This window comes from Semicossyphus pulcher, unplaced genomic scaffold (genome assembly GCF_022749685.1).
Source record: "Semicossyphus pulcher isolate SPU_LCO1_2020_fin unplaced genomic scaffold, fSemPul1.0.p SCAF_12, whole genome shotgun sequence".
Classification (NCBI taxonomy): domain Eukaryota; kingdom Metazoa; phylum Chordata; class Actinopteri; order Labriformes; family Labridae; genus Semicossyphus; species Semicossyphus pulcher.
The window spans coordinates 31,650,228-31,671,678 of NW_027211626.1; the positions used below are offsets into that span (position 1 = coordinate 31,650,228).

Genomic DNA, 21,451 nt, shown 5'->3' on the forward strand with positions numbered 1-21,451 from the left:
CAGTCTTCATCGGGATTAGCATTAGCCGATGAGCTGCAGCTAGCAGAGAGGACTCCCGACTCCAGTCTTTTTGCAAATTATCTGCAGTGTGTGTAGTTTTTCTGCCTTTAGCTTTGTTCTGTCTGTCCCTCGTCACACTGTAGCCCTTATGGGTTCTTCTCAGATACGTTTTATGCGAGTTTGGTGGATTTAGGGGGCAGTTTGGATATTATAGATCAGAGTGATCAGTGTGATCAGAGTGATCGAAGTGATAAATGTGATCAGACTGATCGGTTACCTTCTTCAGTTTGCTCTGGTCGTCCTTGTACGTGATCATGAGAGCCAGAGCCAGGTCTCCTTTCACCCGCCGGGTCCCTTCACACAGCAGAGGATGCTCCGCCTCACTCACTGTGGTCTTCATCCCTGCACACACACACAGGGGTCAGGTACAGGTGAGACACACAGGTATATATGATCTAAATGGTCAGGTGTGTAAACGTACCGAGAGCAGCGACCGCGGCCTCGAAACCCAGCTCCTCATCGCCTGGCATCTCGTTGTTTCGGTTACGGCTCGGTGGACGGGAGCCCGTTGGGGACACAACTGCACAAACAATATGGAGTAAAGTCAAAGGGATGTTAATTTTTAGAGTTCATGTTTTAATGTTTTCAGCTTGACTGAAGGAAAGTATGAAGAGGAACTTTATTAACAACATGAAGTTCATGCTCTCCATCCTGCAGGTATGTCACACTGAACAGGTGACTCATATGAAACAGATAAAAGGACATGGAACTTTAATGCAACCTGTGCAGGAGTACTGCAGAGACTTGGTGCTTACCTGGAGTACACAGCACGTCAAAAATGAAGCTGGCTAACATAAGCGGCAGCACTGGTCTGTAATCACAGAAGTTTCCATCCCTTAGCTGCTCGCCTCGCTCTCTGATGGCCGACATCTCCACCAGCCCTAGAGGGATCTTCTTCAGCAGAGACACCACCTCCGACTCCTGATAGGCCAGCTTCACCTGGACCACAGGTACACAGGGAGTCAGTGTGGGGGTACAGGTCTACACAGTCTACACAGCAGGGATACAGTATACACAAAACACGTACACAGAGTTTGAACACATATAAATTTACAGTTATAGCATGTAGATAAAACCAGTCTTCACTTAAACATCAGTAATCATTAAGTGTGTGTGAATACAAACGTGATGCAGAGATCTGGTGAGAGCCAAAGGTAGCACATTGCTTTACCGTTTATCAGTTATTTTTTGCAACTGGAGGTCAGAGGCTGCTGTTTGTTACAGCTATGAGTTTGTATCTATGAGTATATATGTTTATATAACAGAGTCAGACCTCCAGGGCCTTGGTGGATGCTGGCGGTCTCTGCAGTTCAAGGGAGAACATGCCGGTGCTGAAAGCCAGGTTGTGGAGCTCCAGTCTCTCACTGAGGACGGTGAGCAGGAAGGCAGCTTTCGACAACGTGTTGGTGGCCACCTGAGTCTGACGGCTGGTCGACACTTTGCTCTTCTTCCCCTGAACACAACAAACAGGAAGTAACACTGATGTAATGACAGGAAGCTAAATAAAACAAATATAAGGACAGGAAGCTGAATAATAAAAACATTAGGACAGGAAGCTGAATGATAAAAATGTTAGGACAGGAAGCTGAACAATAAAAATATTGGGACAGGAAGCTGAATGATAAAAATGTTAGGACAGGAAGCTGAATAATAAAAATGTTAGGACAAGAAGCTGTGTGATGTTACACAGTTAATGTTCGAGTGTGTTTCTGTTTTATACTGTGGATTTAAGGTGTTTCTGTTTAATGTTGTGGTCACTTTAAGAGAAACGGGAAGCTAGTTACAGGAAGTAATGTCATGTGACCGCTTAGCAGGAAGTTGAGCACATGGCTGAATGGCATTGTATGAGAGTGAATCCAGCTACATCTACACTGAGGTTGCATGCCTTTGATAGCATCATGGGTATGTATTGTTAATATAAGTATAACCTTTATTTATAGATGATTTTTTTGGGGTAAATGTTTCATTTGGTGCTTGAAGATTGTGAGTTGCCTTTGATTATTGCAAAGTAAATTCATTATTGATATCAGGTTAAAAATATGATATTGTATATTTCATTTTTGGATAAAAAACTAAAATAAATACATAAATACGGTAATATTTAAATTAGAGGTTTAAGTCATATTGAGTTGTGTATATGTACATCGTGCTTATGTGCATGTGAAAGTATTATAGGACTGTTTATGCTTTTTTGTATGTTTTAGTTTCACAACTTTCCTTGCAACATCATTAAACCTGTGGAAAGCAGACAACCGTCATCAGAGTCGTGATGTAAGGAGAGTGTTTACCTGCCTGTCAAGATGTATAGTGCACATATATAGAGGACAGAACAGGTTGAGTGATAAACATGTTAGGACAGGAAGCTGGAGACAGGCAGAGACACACATTCAGTGAATGGTTGATATTTACTGTTCTTCAAAATTTGAGCACAATATGTAATAAATATTAGAAAGGCTGAGTATATCCCATCACACAGCCACAGACATTGCACCACAGAAGAAGAACAGAGGAACACTACACCACAGAAGAAGAGTAGTGTGACAGTTTGTACCTTTGTCTGCGGCTGCTCCACCTTCAGGTCAGGGGGATTTGCTAACAGATCTCTAGCCAGATCAACCGCCAGCCGACACGCCTCATTACTGTAGCCATGAGCATGGAGGGCCTCTGCACACGCAAACAGCACCTGTACACACACACACACACACACACACACACACACACACACACACACACACACACACACACACACTTTGTTACAAACTGCATCTGAACACAGATAAATGCTTGAGAGATCAGTGAAACTGATCTCAGTCCTCAATCAGTTATACTCTCTACAGTGAGAGCAGGCCTACAGAAAAAACGTTGCGTCAAAGGCGCTTTCATCTGGACCCCATAGCTTCCGGGGTCACAGGGATACACAAATACCCCTCCACTTTATCAAGGTTATGAGGCTAATGTCGGTTAAGAGTCCACACAGATATTGCATCAATCAAACTAGAGTACTGACAATGCTGGAGAGCATGAATAATAATAATAATAATAATGAATATCGGTGGATCTGTCACAACAGGAACATACATTTAATTTACATGTTCTTTCTTTCTATGGTGAGCAGGTTTATGGATGAGGTCTGACATAGAGCTGTACCATATTGGAATTGGAACTAAAAACTAAGCTGTAACCTAAACAAATATAGTAAACTTCACCAGATACTTGCAGAGTTATTGCACATGTGCACATCATGATATCAATATCCTCCTTCTCCTCCTTCTTTACCTCCATGCGTCCCTCCTGCTCCAGTGGTTTCATCCCAGCGAAGATGTCTGGCTCCTCCTCCTGGTGGTTTTCAGCCAGCTGTCTGTCAGCTCCTTCTTCTGAGGCAGCACTCAGGTAGTATGCCTGATAGTCGTCTTCACCCACAGGTCCTCCTCCTGATCCTCCTCCAGCAGCTCCTCCTGCAACCTCTGCTCCTGGTGCAGGTGCTGTCCCGCCTTCTGCAGCTCCTCCTGCAGACTCCGCCTCCCTGCGGCCCTGTGGAGGCTTTGCAGGTGTTTCAGTTACAGCAGTTCTTTCTGTGGTGGTGGAGGCAGAGGTGGAGGGCTGGTTACTTCCGGCTGAGTCTACGTCTTCTTCTCTGTTGTGGACCGCCTCCGCCTGCAGTTCCACCTGTAGCTCTGCCTCCTTCTGAGCAGAGTCAAGAACCACCAACACGGTTTCTTTGGGGGGGAGGCATGGGGGAGCAGGCTCTGCAGCAGGTGCAGTGGATGCATGGTTTACACGCTTGGGTTCAAACATCTTTCCCCCACCACTGTACTTGCGTGAGTCTCTGAGCAGTGGGCTGGGGGAGGGCAGCATCTCGGGGGGCGGGGGCAGGAACTCGAAAGTGTTGCTGGCCTCGGCCCCCAGAGCCAGACTGCAGCCATCGTCCAGGCTGAGCTCGGCGAGGTCCGGCTCTAGAGAGCTGTCCTCGCTACTGGTCCTCCTCTTCGCATTGCAATGTTTCCCTCCCCCTAACCCCCCTCCTCCTCCAGGACCCCCCACTGACCCCCCCTTCCCCCCTCCCTGAGTGAGCTTCAGCTTCCCCCCAGATGACGAGCCGGGCCCTTTGTACATGCACTTCCCTCCTCCATCCTCCAGGGACAGAGAGACTCCGCCCCCCAGCCGGACCAGCATGCCCCCCCCTCCACTCACTGACAGACCCTTCCTCTTGGTCAGGATGGTCTCTTTGGGTCGCACTGCCACCTCCTGCTGGGAGGAGTGAATGCCTCCTCTTCCTTTATAATCAGCTCCTCCCTCTCCTCTGGCCCCTCCCCCTCCCTCAGAGGGCTCCCCGCCCCCCCCTGCAGCTGCTCTGGCTCCCCTCTGCAGCTGCACTGCTCTGGACCAGCAGAAGGTGGCGCTCTTCTTGTCAGCGCTGCAGTACGTGATACCTTCCAGTGGGTAGGCCACCTCCCAGTTAAAGTAACAGGACTCCACTGCAGGTTTGAATCCCTGGAACAGTTTGTCTAGAGACTTCCGGTGCTGCCCCCGCTTCACGATCTCAATGACCTTCAGGTGCCATTGCTTAAGCTGCCCCGCCAGCTCCAGACGCCTGAGACAGACACACAGAGGTCAAACTTAATCTTTATTTAAAGGGTCTATATGTTACTTTCAGAAAATCCTCATTCCTAGCGACACGGTCGGCCGTTGAGGGAACTGCAGTCAACCTTCTTGTATGCGCTCGTGCGGATACTCGCACGCATGAACGAGCATCCGGGGTTTTTGCCAAAGACACGCGAAACGGAGCATGCTCAGTCTCGGAACTCACCGGCTGTTTACTACTTACGATTCGTGTTTATTGACCGGCATCATGTTGTCCAAAATCCACACGGTTTGTCATAATACCTAAGTTAGTATCATGTTAGCTGGCGAAGTTATTTGTCAAGCTACATAACTGACATACACACTCAGATTGTATTTCATACATGTTATAACATTAGCGAGCATGCTAAGGTTAGCCAACTAGCTCTAACATAAATACACTGCATGACTCCGGCATTGTGCTTCGTAACCAAATGGCAAATTACGCCGTTGAACCAGCAAATCATCACAAGCATTAGCGAACATTAGCCAGGCAGGGAAGGGCAGCTGGAGAGAGATGGGATGAAGCAGTGAGAGAAAAAACGCTGCACACGTGTTTTGTTTCTATGACAACAATAAGTTTTGCTTACTTCAGAGCTTTCAACAAGCTTACAACGCGTAGCAAGAAAGCCAGTCGTGGGTCTGTTTTGATCCCCAAAAGCAATCGAAGGTCTCCATGATTCACATGCCCTGCCGATGTTGACTCTAGTTTTCCCCCTGAAGTCAGTCACTTCCTGTTTGGTCAGACGGGCTTCACTAGATAAAACTTTGTTTTGTTTTTATTCTTGTGTGTAGTTTGTGTTGGTGTTGTTGTGGGTGCCGTTTGTTGGCATTAAACGTCTCCATTTCACAGCTTGCGTTGTCTCGTGTTGTACACTGTTGACTGTAGAGGAGGAGAATGAGCTCTCGGCAGAGGTACTCGCGAACGCGCAGATGCGGAAAAACCGTCCCGAGCTTTACATAAAAATCTGCCCACAGGCTGTTAGGGCCAACGGAGGAAGATGGGGAAGGTCTCAATTCATCAGTTCCTCTGCTATACCTTCACACACTGGCAATAAAAAATTATTAATACATGTCAAATCTTACGTATAGCCCCTTTAGATATCACATGACTTTTATTTATGACCCCAGTCTTAATCCTAGTTTCTGACCTGCAGGGGCTCATGGTGGGGTCCAGCACTGCCAGCCTCCACAGCACCACCATTTCATCACACATGCTGGCACATGCATGAGCCGCCACCTCTGATTGACCATTGCTGCGGCCGGTGTGTCCACTGGCACTGCTGTGTGATGCTGACGTCCGGACGCTGTACCACCAGCTGATGATCTGAAATCACAAAGAACACACAGCGAACATTTTAGGAAGAGGAGTGAGTGTAAAACAGTGTAAAGTTTATAATGAGTATCTATGAGTTTTATATGTAAATCAAAGATCCAGCACAATGCTCTGACATAAATCACATTTAAATCAATCAATCAAATTTTACTTGCGCCAAATCATAACCAAAGCTATCTCAAGACACTTTCCAAACAGAGCAGGTCTTTACCATACTCTTTATTTAGAGAGAGACCCAACATGAATGACCATGAGCAGCTCTTAGCAACATTCAGAAAAACTTCCTTAGGGCCCCTGGAAACACAAATCCAGAAAATCCTTCTAACTATGTAATTTAGGGTCTTATGTACATACTACTACGCATCTAAAAAGTTTTAGAAATTAGTTTTAATCCAAACTCGAGTTATTGCCTTTCTTTGTTAACTGCCCTGACATTGGGGTTGAATTGGGCGTGGTTATGTTACGGTTTTTATTACATAATAAATTTCCTTGTACCAATTATGAACCAATCAACCGCAGTTGTCCCGCCCTCACAGGTTCAATAACACTTCTCGGCTGGCGATCAATCCTCCTCTCTTAGTCTGAGCTAACTCGTGTCCACATACACTGAACGTCTCTGCACATACCATGATGATTCCCCATCATGCCTGTGTGTGCTGCCCCCGGTGCACATCTACCATTGGAGATGACAACGTGTCATTCTTTTATTTTCCATCTGCGGTGGACTTAGAGAAGCAGCAGTGTTTCCGCGACATACATTTAGTGGCAGCCACAGAATTGTTGCCGCCGCTGCTTCAGATTTCTTTAACGTGTCGTGAAGTTGCAAATAAACGACTTGTGGAGATTTCCACTACAAATCAACAGTCGTCCATTCTGTCCTTGTTGAGGAAAAGCACTGAAACAGTGACCGGAGTCACAGGACATCAATGTCTCGCGAAGTCTTGGCAACCAAATAAACAATAGCGGGACCAGTTTACTTCTAACGGCAAAAGAGGGTCCGCTCCACATCGCTGACATCGGACACTCTCTGTCCACACACAATCATATGCAGTTCTATTACCCAATGTAAACAATCTATGTGCCTATATCAGCTGTGCCCTAAATATCTAACTTTCCGCTCCCTTGTCATCGAACTCCAGCAAGCTGCACAATATGATGAGGAGATATTGTGTATCTAACTCCGTACGTCCCTACTGTAAATGCACTGATTGTCGCTGTTTATGAAACTTATACTGTAAAAGGTGATGTGATTTGGTAATGATTGATCGTTTTGATCACTACGTCATTAATAACGTCCCTCGTGGTTTTCTAGTGGTTCTGAACATTTATTTTTACTCAGATATTTTTGGATACTTTGACACACTCAACTCTGATATCATATATGTATATATATGTTCTTGTTACATCAACAACAACAACATATGTTCTTTTTACAACAACAACAACAACAAACACATATGTTCTTGTTACAACAACAACAACAACAACAGATAAAACAGACTTATGGTTTAAAAATTAGTTCATTGTAACATATCGTTGTCTAGGTCATAATTTCCCTTGTGTAGTTCCTCATCTGTAGTTTCCTGTGTATAGCTTCCCGTATGTCATTTCTTGTGTGTCATTTAGTGTTTGTAGTTTTCATTGCATTTCATTTTCTGAGTTTTCTATTTAAATTTTGTTATGTGTACTTTTCAGTGTGGTGTTTTTTTAATGTGTGGTTTCTCGTCTGTAGTTTCCTGAGTGTAGTTTCCCATGTGTAGTTTGGTGTTTCTTGTTTGTTTAGTGGTTTCCCGTTGGTTTTTGTTGTAGTAGTTGCCCGTTTGCAGTTTATTGTGTGTATTTTCCTGTGTGAAGTTCATGTTTGTTGTTACATTTTTGTAGGTGCTCTGGTGTAGTGGTTGTTTTGAGTGCATTTAGTAGTTTCCATGTGTAGTTCCTGTGCGCTGTTTGGTTTGTATTAAGTTTCCTATGTGTAGTTTCATGTTTATTGTTACTTGGAGTTTCCCATGAGTAGTTTGGCGTATTAAGTTTGTTTTTAAGTAGTTTTCAGTGTGTAGTTTTTTTATGTGGAGTTTGGATTGTTTAGTTTGTGTATTTTTCGGTGTGTAGTTTTCTTTTGGCTCTCTGTGTGTAGTTTGCTTTGTGTAATTGCCAGTGTGTGTTAAGATTCTCGAGTGTAGCTTTATTTCTTTTGTTGGGTGTGAAGAATTTGTCATGCTGTTTCTTGTGTATTTTTGTTTAGTTTGTTTAGTAGTTTCCCATGAGTGTTTTTTCATGTATAGTTTCCTGTGCGTAGTTTGATTTGTATAATGGTGTGTAGTCTCATGTTTGTTGTTACGTTTTTGTAGGTGCTTGTGTGTAGTTTTGTATTTTTAGTTAGGTGTTTGTGGTTTCCCGTGTCGAGTTTCCTATGTAAGGATGAACCCGTTTATAGTGAGGATGACCCTGTTTACAGTGAGAATGTACCTGTTTATAGTGAGGGTGTACCCGTTTGTAATGAGGATGTACCAGTTTATAGTGAGGATGTACCCGTTTTTTTAATGAGGATGTACCTCTTGTACCAATGTACCAATCTGATGAGTGATGACATGTATAGCCGCATGTAATCATTCAACCGCTGGCTGTCGAGGTGGTGCCCAGCAAACGATGTGGGCTTCATAGATAACTGGCAGACATTCTGGGGAAAGCCTGGTCTGATCGGAAGTGACGGCATTCATCCCACTTTTGATGGTGCAGCTCTTTTGTCTCGTAATATGGCTAAGTTTGTTAGTCGTAAAACCTGACAAACCAGAGTTGAGACCAGGAGGCAGAGCTGTAGTCCTACACACTCCTCTGAGCTTCCCTGTGAGCAGTTTCCCAGCCACAATGTTAATGTTATAGAGACTGTGTCTGCCCCCCAACCCAGACCTTTTATTACAGTTAATTCAAGATTAAATAAAAAAGAGTAAAGAGTAAGTCGAAAAAAATTTAATAAAAATTAAAACAACAACCAAAGTTATGCCAAAAAATATGAGAATTAAATGTGGTCTGTTAAATATCAGATCCCTGTCATCTAAAGCTCTATTAGTGAACGATCTGATATCAGATTATCATATTGATTTACTCTCTTTAACTGAGACTTGGCTGTGTCAGGAAGAATATGTCAGCTTAAATGAATCCACTCCTCCCAGTCATCTTAACACTCATATTTCTCGAGACACTGGTCGAGGTGGTGGAGTGGCAGTCATCTTCAGTTCTAGTCTTCTAATCAACCCTAGACCAAAACTTATTTTCAGCTCTTTTGAAAGCCTTGTTCTGAGTTTTTCACACCCAGCTTGGAAAACTTTACAGCCTGTTTTATTTGTGATAGTATACCGCCCTCCTGGCGCATACTCTGATTTTCTAACTGAATTCTCAGAGTTTTTATCAGATTTAGTCCTGAGTTCAGATAAAATAATTATTGTAGGGGATGTCAATATTCATGTAGATGTTGATAATGATAGTCTTAGCATGGCATTTATGTCCCTTTTGGACTCTATTGGTTTCACTCAAAGTGTAAACCAGCCTACTCACCGCTTTAACCACACCCTCGACCTTGTTCTAACTTATGGCCTTGAAACCGAAAACTTAATTGTCTTCCCACAAAATCCTCTTTCATCAGATCACTATTTAATAACATTCGATGTCCTGTTAACCGACTACTCTCCAGTTAACAAAAATGTACTCACAAGATGTTTGTCTGATAGGACTGTAGCTAAATTTAAGGAAACAATTCCAGCTGCTTTTAAGTCTTTACCACATCTGTTTACTACAGAAAGCTCTTATGCTAATGTTAGTCCCTCTCAGCTTGATCGGTTTGTTGATAGTACTGCAGGTTTGCTGAGAAGTAATCTAGACTCGATTGCCCCCTTAAAAAAGAAGATTATCAAACGACAGAGGCTAGCTCCATGGTATGACTCAGAAACTCGTAACTTGAAGCAAATGTCGCGTAAATTTGAAAGAATGTGGCGATCCACCAAAACAGAAGAGTCTTGTTTAATCTGGCAAAATAGTCTTAATAAATACAGGAAGGCCCTACGGCATGCTCGAGGTGTCTACTACTCCTCCCTCATAGAAGAAAATAAAAACAATCCCAGGTACCTTTTCAGCACTGTAGCCAGGCTGACAGAGAGTCACAGCTCCATTGAGCAATGTATTCCTATAGGCCTCAGCAGTGACGACTTCATGAGCTTCTTTAATGACAAAATCCTAAAGATTAGAGACAAAATTTGTAACCTCCTGCCGTTAACTGGTGCAGATGTATCTTTGGAAACTGCTCAAAAACCTGATGTTTACCTTGACTGTTTTTCTCCAATTGACCTTCCTGAGCTAAATTCTCTGATATCTTCGTCTAAACCATCAACCTGTCTTTTAGACCCAATTCCAACTGGTTAGAGCCAGTTTGCGCTGCTCTGTGAAGGGAGTAGTACACAGCGTTGTATGAAATCTTCAGTTTCTTGGCAATTTCTCGCATGGAATAGCCTTCATTTCGCAGAACAAGAATAGACTGACGAGTTTCAGAAGAAAGTTCTTTGTTTCTGGCCATTTTGAGCCTGTAATGGAACCCACAACTGCTGATGCTCCAAATACTCAACTAGTCCAAAGAAGGCCAGATTTATTGCTTCTTTAATCAGCACAACAGTTTTCAGCTGAGCTAGCATAATTGGACAAGGGTTTTCTGATGATTGGTTAGCCTGTTGAAATTAGCAACTTGCATTAGCAAACAACTTGCCATTGGAAGACAGGACTAATGGTTGCTGAGAATGGGCCTCTGTATGCCTATGTAGGTATTTCATTAAAAATCAGCTGTTTACAGCTACAGTAGTCATTTATAACATGAACAATGTTCACACAATATTTCTGATCAATTTTATGTTATTTTAATGGGCAAAACATGTGCTTTTCTTTCAAAAACAAGGGAATTTCTAAGTGACCCCAAACTTTTGAACGGCAGTGTACCTGTATGTAATGCAGATGTACCTGTCTGTAATGAGGATTCACCTGTTTATAGTGAGGATGTACCTGTTTGTAATGCAGATGTACCTGTCCGTAATGAGGATGCACCTGTTTATAGTGAGGATGTACCTGTTTGTAGTGAGGATGTACCCGTTTGTAGTGAGGATGTACCTGTATCTATTGAGGATGTATCTGTTGGTATTGAGGATGCATCTGTTTATAGTGAGGATGTACCTGCTCGATTGAGGATGTACCTCTCTGTAGTGAGGATGTACCTGTTGGTATTGAGCACGTACCTGTTCGTAGGTGAGGCACTGCTCGGTGAGGATCTCGAGCAGTGGGGCGGCGTTGCTGTCTCGTCTCTTAAACATCTCTCTGACGATGGACAAAAGGTTCCAGATGCCTTCAGGTTCTCGGCCCCTCAGAGGTCGCAGAAGACATGCCCACTCAGCTGCAGCCGGCGGTTCCGTGGACGACAGGTACATCGAGTTCACGTCACTGTGGAGACAACACACAAAGACATAGTTACTACTTTTGAGTAAAATCTTTATCTGAACGTGTGAAAACATGATGTCAGACCAGGAGTTGGTACCTGAAGACTACAGGTGAAGGCCCACAGAACTTGTGCAAAGTCTTTTTAATGTTGTCGCTGAGGGTCGACTCATCCAGGTACCAGGTGCTCTGATCAGACGCTGAAGGGCCAGCTGTGGGGTCTACACAAACGCACACAGTAACAACACACAGACACTCTTTGAGCAGGAAAAGGAGGACAGGACAGGAAATGTTCCTCTCTACCTGCTCTGTATAACATCGCTGCCATCTAGCTGCCGGAAGAGTTCATGATGAAACTGGGATGTCTTCAGATTAGAAAAGATTTAAACAGCTGATGTTTGTTCTCAGATGCCCAGTCTGTGTTGAAACCTCTCCTGTCTTATTGTCTCTGTCTGTTATAATAAAAGTCTCACTGTTACAGTAACAGTGTGTGTCAGTCTGTACCTGGAGCTCCACACACGGTGTTGATGGCTGTGGACTGAGAGGACAGCAGCTCGTCCAGCAGACGCTGAGCTGTGGGCAGAATCTGTAGAAACACTTAATTAATACCACACATGATAGCTTATTATACTTGTGTTTTTATACAGATGATCACCTGTTACCTGCTGAGGAAGCTCACTGATCAGGTACTGAGCAAACTTCTGCAGCTGATCCCTCTGTAGCCGAGACAGAGACTCCGAGACTGGAGCCCGTAGACACACCGCCGACGCCTGCAGACACACACAAAGACATACAGAGGCTCAAAGATACACACACACAGACACACACCTCGGGTCAGCTGATCACACATCCTCTTTGCTGTGATAAAAGTGTTTTTAACCTGATGACATCCTACAAAATAAAAGTCAAGTTTCACACATCATACTGGCTGTATCTCAGACACCTGAGACCTGCAGCTTTTTCCCCAGTTTATGTCTCAGTGTCTATTATCATTATTTGTTAAACTGTTTATTTCTTTTAAAGCTCAGAATAAGTTCCCATCATTCGTGAGGAGGAGAATCAAGAGGGCAGGTGAAACACTGCAGACATCCTCCGATCATCACAGGCAGGTAAAACAGAATGTTTCATGTCACTGACGGGCTGCGGTGGCTTTGTTGGTTCTGGAGGGTCAGAGTGCAGGACAGGACGAGGAGTCAAAGCGAGGGTATATAGTTTCCAAGTCATTAGGAGGGTGTGCAAAGCTCATGTTTACATGATTTAACGACACTCGTCCTCCCAGACCTTCTCACTGAATATGTAATACATGATTGAGAACACTATCAATAGCTTTTATAACACAGGAGCCTCTGGGTGTGCACTGTGTGGATGAAAACGATGGCTTTAATTTAACTGTAACAGGGCCACATGTTGGGGGCCATGTAAAGGAAAGCTACACTTGTTTAATGTTAATGTTTAACTATAAACAGCCGTTATCCATGTAAATAATAAAAACCGGCTTTAAAGGTTAAATTCTACACAATTAACAATCCTAAAAACCATGACGCACGCTACACACACATGGTGAGGAAGGTTCCACCTCGGCCTCATTGTGAGTCAGGTAAACCCGGCCTGTGCTGCTTCCTCTGTTTCCTGTTGATAGAATGAGAACAGCTGATGAACACACAGTCTCACTCACATTGTGGATCCTGAAGAGACACAGTGCCACCACATGGGCACACCATTTAGCCCCGGCCCCGCAGGTGCAGCTACAGGAAGTGATGCGGCAGCGATCAAACATGACCGCCACGTTGTACGCTCCTTTAGACTGACCGGCCTGACTCGATACCACCGTCGCACTGAGGTGGAAACCTGAGGGACGACAGAGAGAGAGACAGGGAGAGAGAGAGAGACAGCTTAGCAATTCTGACAGTTGGAATAAGTTAAAATCGGTTGGAATCTCATCCTCCTGACAAAGTGTGTTACCATGGAGACGGAACCTAACAGCAGAGAGGTAGAATACTCTGCTAACTGTAGCAGCGCTAGAGCCAAGAAAAAACACAGAGGCAACGCTCCTGTCCAAAGCAGAACTGCTGTTTGCTGACTACATCTTATGCAACAACAAAAAGATAAAAAACAACGTCCTCTTTCATACGGACAACATCAGCATATGGAAGAAGGTCATTTGTAATAATTACACACACATTGTCAAAGAAGGCATCGGTCGTGGTGGCCGTTTAACAGTGTGTCAGGATGAAACCATTGACACGGACAACCCTCTGCTCACTTTTACCTACTATACCAAAAAGGGTACAATGCTAGTACAGGGACATGAGGCAAGCTCAACTCCTTTGAGAAACTCTTCCTCAAGATGAAAGCAGAGGCTGAGAGAGATCGACCCAGTACCAGCAGCAGCACTAAAGGAGGAGACACAGCATTAGATCAAGAAGAGGAGGAGGACACAGTCGTCCCAGAGGTCACAGAGCCAGACCTGAAGCGAACAACCAGTCTATCCAGCTCTGTCCCTCCAACACCCCCCAAGCTCCTCCAAAAACAAGAGAAGAGAGAGCCTGTCCCTCCTGGAGCTGGACTTCACTGAATTCAAGGAGCTCACTTTGGCCAGACTAGCTGAGTCTGATACCACCCAACAGCTGAGACATGAGCTCCAACAGCTAAAGCACGACAGCCACGAGGCCATCACAGAGCTGAGCAGGGAGAACCAAGAAACCACCACTGAGCTCAGGGAGACCCAGAGGAGACTCAGACAGCTGACACAGACCATACGTGAGCTGGAGGAGGAGAACACCACACTACGAGCCCAGACCATGAGAATGAAGGAGGACGCAGCCAACAGAGACTTGAACTTCAGCAGAGAGCTACAAGAGATGCGGGAACAACTGCAGAAGAAGAGCTGTCAGGTATCTCCCCCTAGCTACACACATGCAGCTGTCTCAACATCAACTCCCTGCAACACTGGCAGCTCCCCCCTTCCACAGCCTTTACTCACCTCTCTGACCCTGACACCCAAAGACTCCCCCCCTGACACAATCTCCCTCCCTGCTGCCCAACCCCTATCAAACACAGAGTCCGACCCTGACAGACCAGCCAAGCCAGAAGCCCAGGTGGTCCTACTGATGGACTCCAATGGCAAATACTTGGACACCAAACGCCCCTTCCCTGGCCTCAACACCACAGCCAAATGCTGCCGAAACACAGGAACCATGGAGCTGCTCAGACAGGACACATTGGGAAGCCCCCAGTACATCGTGGTGCATACAGGCACAAATGACCTCCACACCCTACGCCGGGGCACTGCTGAGGCCATGACCAAGGTGGCTGAGAGGGCCTCCATGGAGTTCCCTGACAGCAGGGTGATTCTTTCTACCCTTCTCCCCAGGACAGACACCCCTCCACATGTCATCCACGAGATCAACATGGACATCTCAAGGAGCTGTGCAGCCCTCCCAAACATCCACCTCGCTCACCACACCAACATTGGAACATGTGATCTCTATGACGGGATACACCTGAACAAGGCTGGGATGAGAACGTTTGCAAAAACATTGAAGGATTACCCTTAGTCGCAACCCCAACAGTCTCGCCCACACAGCTGCTCCCAGGAACTACAGACCCCCCCACCATCACCAACAGATGACCTACGCATCTACGATGAACAATCGTACACCTCTGCTATCCACTACACCAATGTCTGAACTAGGGGCGATCAAAGAGATGCTCCATACACTGTGTAACAGACTACTGCAAACATGAGGTACAGAGATACCTTAGATAAGAACACACACACACGCATACACACACACACGCACACACACACAAAGTTAGTCTAAAGGTTTGATTGATTGATCTTTCGTCTGTTTCGTTTTGTTCATGTTTTGGTTGAATTTATTTTCTGTTTCTCACGAATGAAATCTTTCACTATAAGCTTTTGGAATATTCAGGGCTTGTACTCGAGCACCTTTGGTCTTAAGACCACAGACCCTGATTTCTTAAATAACATAAAGGATATTGATATTGTGATTCTGTTAGAAACGTGGTGTCGATCGGATACAGTTACTCAGTGTCCCTCAGGCTACAATGAAACCACAGTACCTTCAGTTAAACTGAGCACAGTACATCGTGGTCGAGATTCAGGAGGAATAATAATCTGGCACAAAGCTGATCTCAGCAAACACATCACAACCGTCAAACAAAGCAAAAACCACATCTGGCTTAAAATTGATGAACACACAGACATTTGTGAGGTAGATTTATGATGATGAACAGAAATGGTAAAGAGTCTCAGGCCTGTATATGTTCAGAGGATCGGAGGAGACAGTTTGGGACGCTTCACCTGCTGTTCAGCTCTTGGGACAAGTGTAGTCGACTATGCCATCTCAGACATGGACCCCTCCTCATTCAGTGCTTTCACTGTCCGAACACAAACCCCTCTGTCAGATCACAGCCAGATTAATATTTACTTGAGAAAACACACGAGAGATACTGTTAAGAAACAGCCCAGTAAGCTGTACGATCTAAAGCAGTCATACAGATGGGCTCCAAACAGTGCTGAACAATTTGTACAAACTTTGAATTCAAATGAAATAAAACATGCTATAAACACATTCAACAGTTCACACTACCAAAATAACTGTGAAGGAGTTAACACAGCGACGAAAGACATTAACTGTATATTTCAAAAAGCTGCATTAAATGCAAAGCTTGGGAAAACAAAAAGAAAACATCAAAATGGTAAACAAAAAAATAGTTCGACAGTGAATGTAAAGAGAAAACACTTAAGACGGCTATCAAACCAAAAACACAGAAAGCAACACGACTCAACACTGCTACAGGAATACTTTGAGACTTTAAAACAGTATTAACAGACCATCAGACAAAATAAATATCATTACACCAACAAAACACTGGAGGAGATTGAACACGCAGCAGACCAGGGTCAGTTCTGGGACATGTTGAACACTTTACAAACTACAAAGCCACAACAATTAACAATACAAGATGGAGACATCTGGGAAAACTATTTTAATGTCCTCTACAAAAACATCCCACATGAAGACCTGAACAAAAATCAAACTGAAATTAAAACTAAATTAAACAACCTTGAATCAGCCATCAAGGAACAACCAAAATCCATTAGATTACCCGATCACACAGAAAGAGTTAACAGACAAACTGAAAACTCTACATTCAAAGAAAGCGTGTGGCACAGATTGCATCAAAAATTAAATGCTGAAGAACAGAACCCCCCAGCTGCAAACTGCAATAGTTAAACTGTTCAACATGGTGCTGACTGCTGGCTGCTTTCCTGATGTCTGGAACCAGGGGCTGATCAACCCAATCTATAAAAATGGGAACAAATCAGACCCGCATAACTACAGAGGGATCTGTGTCAACAGCAACCTTGGGAAAATATTCTGTAGTATCCTAAACTCCAGGATACTAACCTTTATTCAAGAAGAAAACACACTTAGTAACGGTCAAATTGGCTTTCTTCCAAATCACCCATCCATCATATATACACCTTACACACTTTAATTAACAAACATGGCCACCAAAAAAAGGGAGGGAAAATATTCGCTTGTTTCATCGATTTCAAAAAAGCCTACGATTCGAATTGGCATGAAGGACTTTTCTTCAAACTTCTTCAAAGTGGAATAGGTGGTAAGGTATATGACCTCATGAAATGTATGTACAAACACAACCAGTGTGCTGTGAAGATCAACAATCAAAGAACAGAATATTTCACTCAAGGACGCGGTGTGAAGCAAGGATGCTGTTTAAGTCCGACATTATTCAACATGTACACCACGAACTCGCAGAGCAGTTGGAGCGTTCAGCAGCTCCGGGCCTCACACTCTGAGACACAGAGGTATTATACCTGCTTTATGCAGATGACCTTATTCTGTTGTCCTCAACCAGAGATGGTCTTCAACAAAATCTGACCATCCTGGAACAATTCTGCCAAAACTGGGCTTTGGAGGTCAATTTGAAGAAAACCCAAATCATGATCTTTCAGAAAAAACCCAAATGTCTTGAAAACAAATCCCATTTTAATTTGAATACCACCCAAATTAAACACACAAAGAACTATACTTACCTTGGTCTGACCATATCTGCATCAGGAAATTTCAATTTGGCAATAAATGCACTCAAAGACAAAGCAGACAGGGCAATGTATGCATTAAAAAGCAAATTATTCAACATTAACATTCCAGTTAGAATCTGGAAGAAAATATTTGATAACGTAATCTTACCAATAGCTTTGTATGGAAGTGAGATCTTGGGCCCGCTCAGTCGATTAGAGCATGACTCATGGGACAAACACCCAATAGAGGCCCTCCACACTGAATTCTGTCGGATAACTCTAAACGTTCAAAGGAAGACACCAAATAACGCCTGCCGAGCAGAACTGGGGCGTTTTCCATTACTGTTAAACATACAGAAACGAGCAATAACATTTTGGAAACATCTAAACTCAAGTCAGAAAGACACACTTCAATTCATAGCACTGAAGACCCAATTTGATTTTGAATTTGAGAGTCAGAGAGAGAGAGACAGAGAGAGAGAGACAGAGTCAGAGAGAGAGAGACAAAACAACACAGCAGAATAAAAGTCATTATGAATCAATCCAAAGACTTATATTTAGAACATTGGAGAAATGTAACCAAAAACCAAAGCAGACTAAATTGTTATTTGACTCTAAACAGAGAATATAAAATGGCCTCAGTCTGGCCTTTAACATGCGGACAAAGATCATCTTTACATCAGCATCCAGAGAACCTTCTTTCGCCTGCTCAGTTAAACAGCTATTTTAGCCTGCCCCAAAAGGAAATTGAACAGTTGACATTTTGATTTGTTTTTTCTGTCGTACTTGTAACCCAGCATAAACACGTGATGAGAGAAGACCTCACCAAACAAAGAAAACGTGAGCCAACATCTGAAAGAGAGACAGGAGCCGACCACACTCCAAGAAACAATGAAACACAGTCTCTATGTGAGGACAGAAAGGACAGGTGTCTGAGACATCGGGATTAATGACAGAAACAAACGCATTCACAGCAACAACACCATGTAACACTCTCCACTGTAAATCAGCAGCCCTCTTAGTTAGCGGTGGTTTATAAAGTGCTCTCCACTCTGGGCCTCTGTCAGAGCCAGATGAGCTCTCCATGGCGAGTCAACTCGACCTTTGAGTTTGTTCTGGTTTAACACTTTGACCAAAAAATAATACATGGTTGTACCTGTTAACATGTTCACTGATTTATCGCCAGCAACATTCAGTTTCAGCAGATGACCAACATCACATTTGAAAACAGGAACAAGTTTAACATCAGGGAAAGGATCCTTACTGTCTGCTTGGATCAGTCCGTTATGATAAGCAGCAATCATCAACAGTTCAGAGCGAGTTAGCTGCTGTTTCCAGCTAACCAGTCTGTCCACTCTCCTCTGACCTCTGCAACAACAAGGCATTTTCAGACAGAGAACTGCCGCTCACCGGATATGTTCTCTTTTCCATTCTCTGTCAACCCTAGACATGGTTGTGCATGTTGTGCAGCAGTGTGTGAAATACTCAGACCAACCCGTCTGGCACCAACAACCATGCCACCTTCAAAGTCACTAAGATCACCTTTCTCCCCGTTCTGATGCTCGGTTTGAACTTCAGCAGATCGTCTTGACCATGTCTACATGCCTTAATGTATTGAGTTGCTGCCATGTGATTGGCAGATTAGATATTTGCATTAACGAGCAGTGGAACAGGTGTACAGATAACAGGTGTGCCTAATAAAGCTGGTGAGTGTAGAGTGGATATTAGAATAGGACTGACCGATCTGCAGAGGGTCTTTGACGGCTCTGATTCTGTACAGCTGCTCTCCTCGCTGGAACTCATCTGGACTCCCATTAGCAAGGCAGGAATACAACCTGCAACCAGGACACAGACAGACAGGCAGACAGACAGAAAGATAGAGAGACAGAGAGACACAGACAGGCAGGCAGACAGAGACAGAGAGACAGAGAGACAGAGAGACGGACAGACAGAGAGAGAGAGACAGACAGACAGACAGACAGACAGACACAGAGATAGAGACAGACAGACAGACAGACACAGAGAGAGAGAGAGAGAGAGACAGACAGACAGACAGACAGACACAGAGAGAGAGAGAGACAGACATACAGACAGACAGAGAGAGTGATATAAAATAGCGTTACCAAAGTGCAAACTAAACACATCTTTTTTTTAAATACTTTGTTGATCATATTTCATAATTTACAAAATGATATTCTTACAATTTTCCATTAATACATCTTGAAATATGATCATTTAACATTTCAACATTTCATAACATTTTATCATAACACAAATTAACATTTACAACAAAAATCAATACACCAAGACAAAAATCAATGCAAACAAGTTGTACGAGGGAGATACATATGCATCTTATTCGTTTTTGCTACATAGTATTTTTTCGAGTAGTTGGGAGGTTTTAATAGCTTTTTGGTTTGTTCCTATCTTAGAGACAGAGTCAAAGACATATAGTTCTGAAGCACTCTAGCTTTATGGATGTGATATTTGCAGACAAGACCAGTTTGAGATCATCGTATATTGATTGTGAGTCTGTATTACAAATCAGAAAGAAGACCATGTCTTCTAATCTTGGTGTCAATCTATTAAAACTTTGAAAAATCAACAGAGCTCTTGAGAGTAAGTACATTAATAAAATAAGTGAGATATTGATTCAATATCTGTTGTAAAGAAAGAACAAACAGGAGAAAAGTCTTCTTTATATTTATGTAATCATTTATTACAAGGGTATTATCTATCCAATATCTTAAAGTGAACTTCTTTGACTTTATTTGGAATGGGGAATTTATGAGGGTCTGACCACACTCTCTCTGATAAGACTTCTGGAAAAGTGAGTTTCCATAAAAGAATCGATTTGGGAAAATAACTGAGCTGAGGTCAGTATTTTTCTGAGATGGCGATTATAACGCCTGGATCCCACAGGATCTGTGTCCAGCATTTTTTTAGACAAGCACTGCTTGTCTGCAATTGATCTTGAAATTCTGATTGTTTGAAAATCGAATGCATTAAAGCCCCCGTCTGCGTAACTTTTTCTTTGAACATATTCGCTTTTGTTTTTCCACATGAACTTAAATAGGAGATAATCAAAGGCTGTTCATGTCTTTGGGTCAACATAAAGTGAGATGGCAGGTTATACTATTCTTGAGATACCTTCTGCCTTTGACTGCAGTACACGCCCTTGGATGGTAAGGTCTCTTTGCAACCAGCAGTTGGCAGAAACTCTCTCAGAAGCCAACTTATTTATTAAGATGCCAAGATATCTTACTGTTGTTTTTACATCTATACCACTTAATGCTGTCTTATCAGAATCATGTACTGTTATTGTACATGTACTGAATTTCACATTTTTATACTTCAATATCTGTACAATGTCCCCTATACAGGTTAATGAGTTCGACAGCAATTGATAATAAAAATGGGGATATCTGGCACCCCTGTAACAATTCACCTAAACTATTTGGTTAAGGAGAACTGCACAACGCACAAAAAACAGGTTACGGGCGGAATTGCCGAAACTTAGAATGACTCAATATGGTCAAAACACAACACAGAACTTCCTTTTCAGTTCACTATAATGTAGGAAAAAAATAATAAATAACGAAAGAGGCACATAAGTGTTGAACAAGAGTGTTATTGTTATATGTTAACTTAAAACAACCGACCGAGTCGGCGCCAAACAGAACAAAGAAACGGAAACAGATGCGTAAATGCCAAACTAAATTCACTCAACAATCATCAAACCCAATGTTTCAGTCCAAAAGTTTCACACAAGTCTCCAAAGTTCATTAAATAAATGCTTAAAAATAATAATGTCCAAAAAGAAATAATGTCAATGGAGGTCCAGATGGCAGTGCAGCGAGGTGCCACGGCTTAATAAATAAAGTTCCACG

The 21,451-nt window shown here is 43.3% G+C and overlaps 1 protein-coding gene across 2 annotated transcripts in view; it reads right to left on the reverse strand.

Moving 5' to 3' along the window:
* The window catches only part of zswim8 (zinc finger, SWIM-type containing 8), a 55,495-nt gene that overhangs the window by 14,838 nt on the left and 19,206 nt on the right, over positions 1 to 21,451 (reverse strand). For both annotated transcript variants that reach the window (XM_069658582.1, XM_069658583.1), the window contains exons 3-15: positions 19,302 to 19,396; positions 13,158 to 13,330; positions 12,145 to 12,252; positions 11,987 to 12,068; positions 11,583 to 11,703; positions 11,287 to 11,488; positions 5,832 to 6,007; positions 3,337 to 4,651; positions 2,612 to 2,743; positions 1,334 to 1,513; positions 816 to 999; positions 482 to 580; positions 278 to 402 (exon numbers count right to left, since the gene is read on the reverse strand). In XM_069658582.1, coding sequence (XP_069514683.1) covers positions 278 to 402; positions 482 to 580; positions 816 to 999; positions 1,334 to 1,513; positions 2,612 to 2,743; positions 3,337 to 4,651; positions 5,832 to 6,007; positions 11,287 to 11,488; positions 11,583 to 11,703; positions 11,987 to 12,068; positions 12,145 to 12,252; positions 13,158 to 13,330; positions 19,302 to 19,396 — 2,992 coding nt within the window. The remainder of the gene's footprint in view (positions 1 to 277; positions 403 to 481; positions 581 to 815; positions 1,000 to 1,333; positions 1,514 to 2,611; positions 2,744 to 3,336; positions 4,652 to 5,831; positions 6,008 to 11,286; positions 11,489 to 11,582; positions 11,704 to 11,986; positions 12,069 to 12,144; positions 12,253 to 13,157; positions 13,331 to 19,301; positions 19,397 to 21,451) is intronic.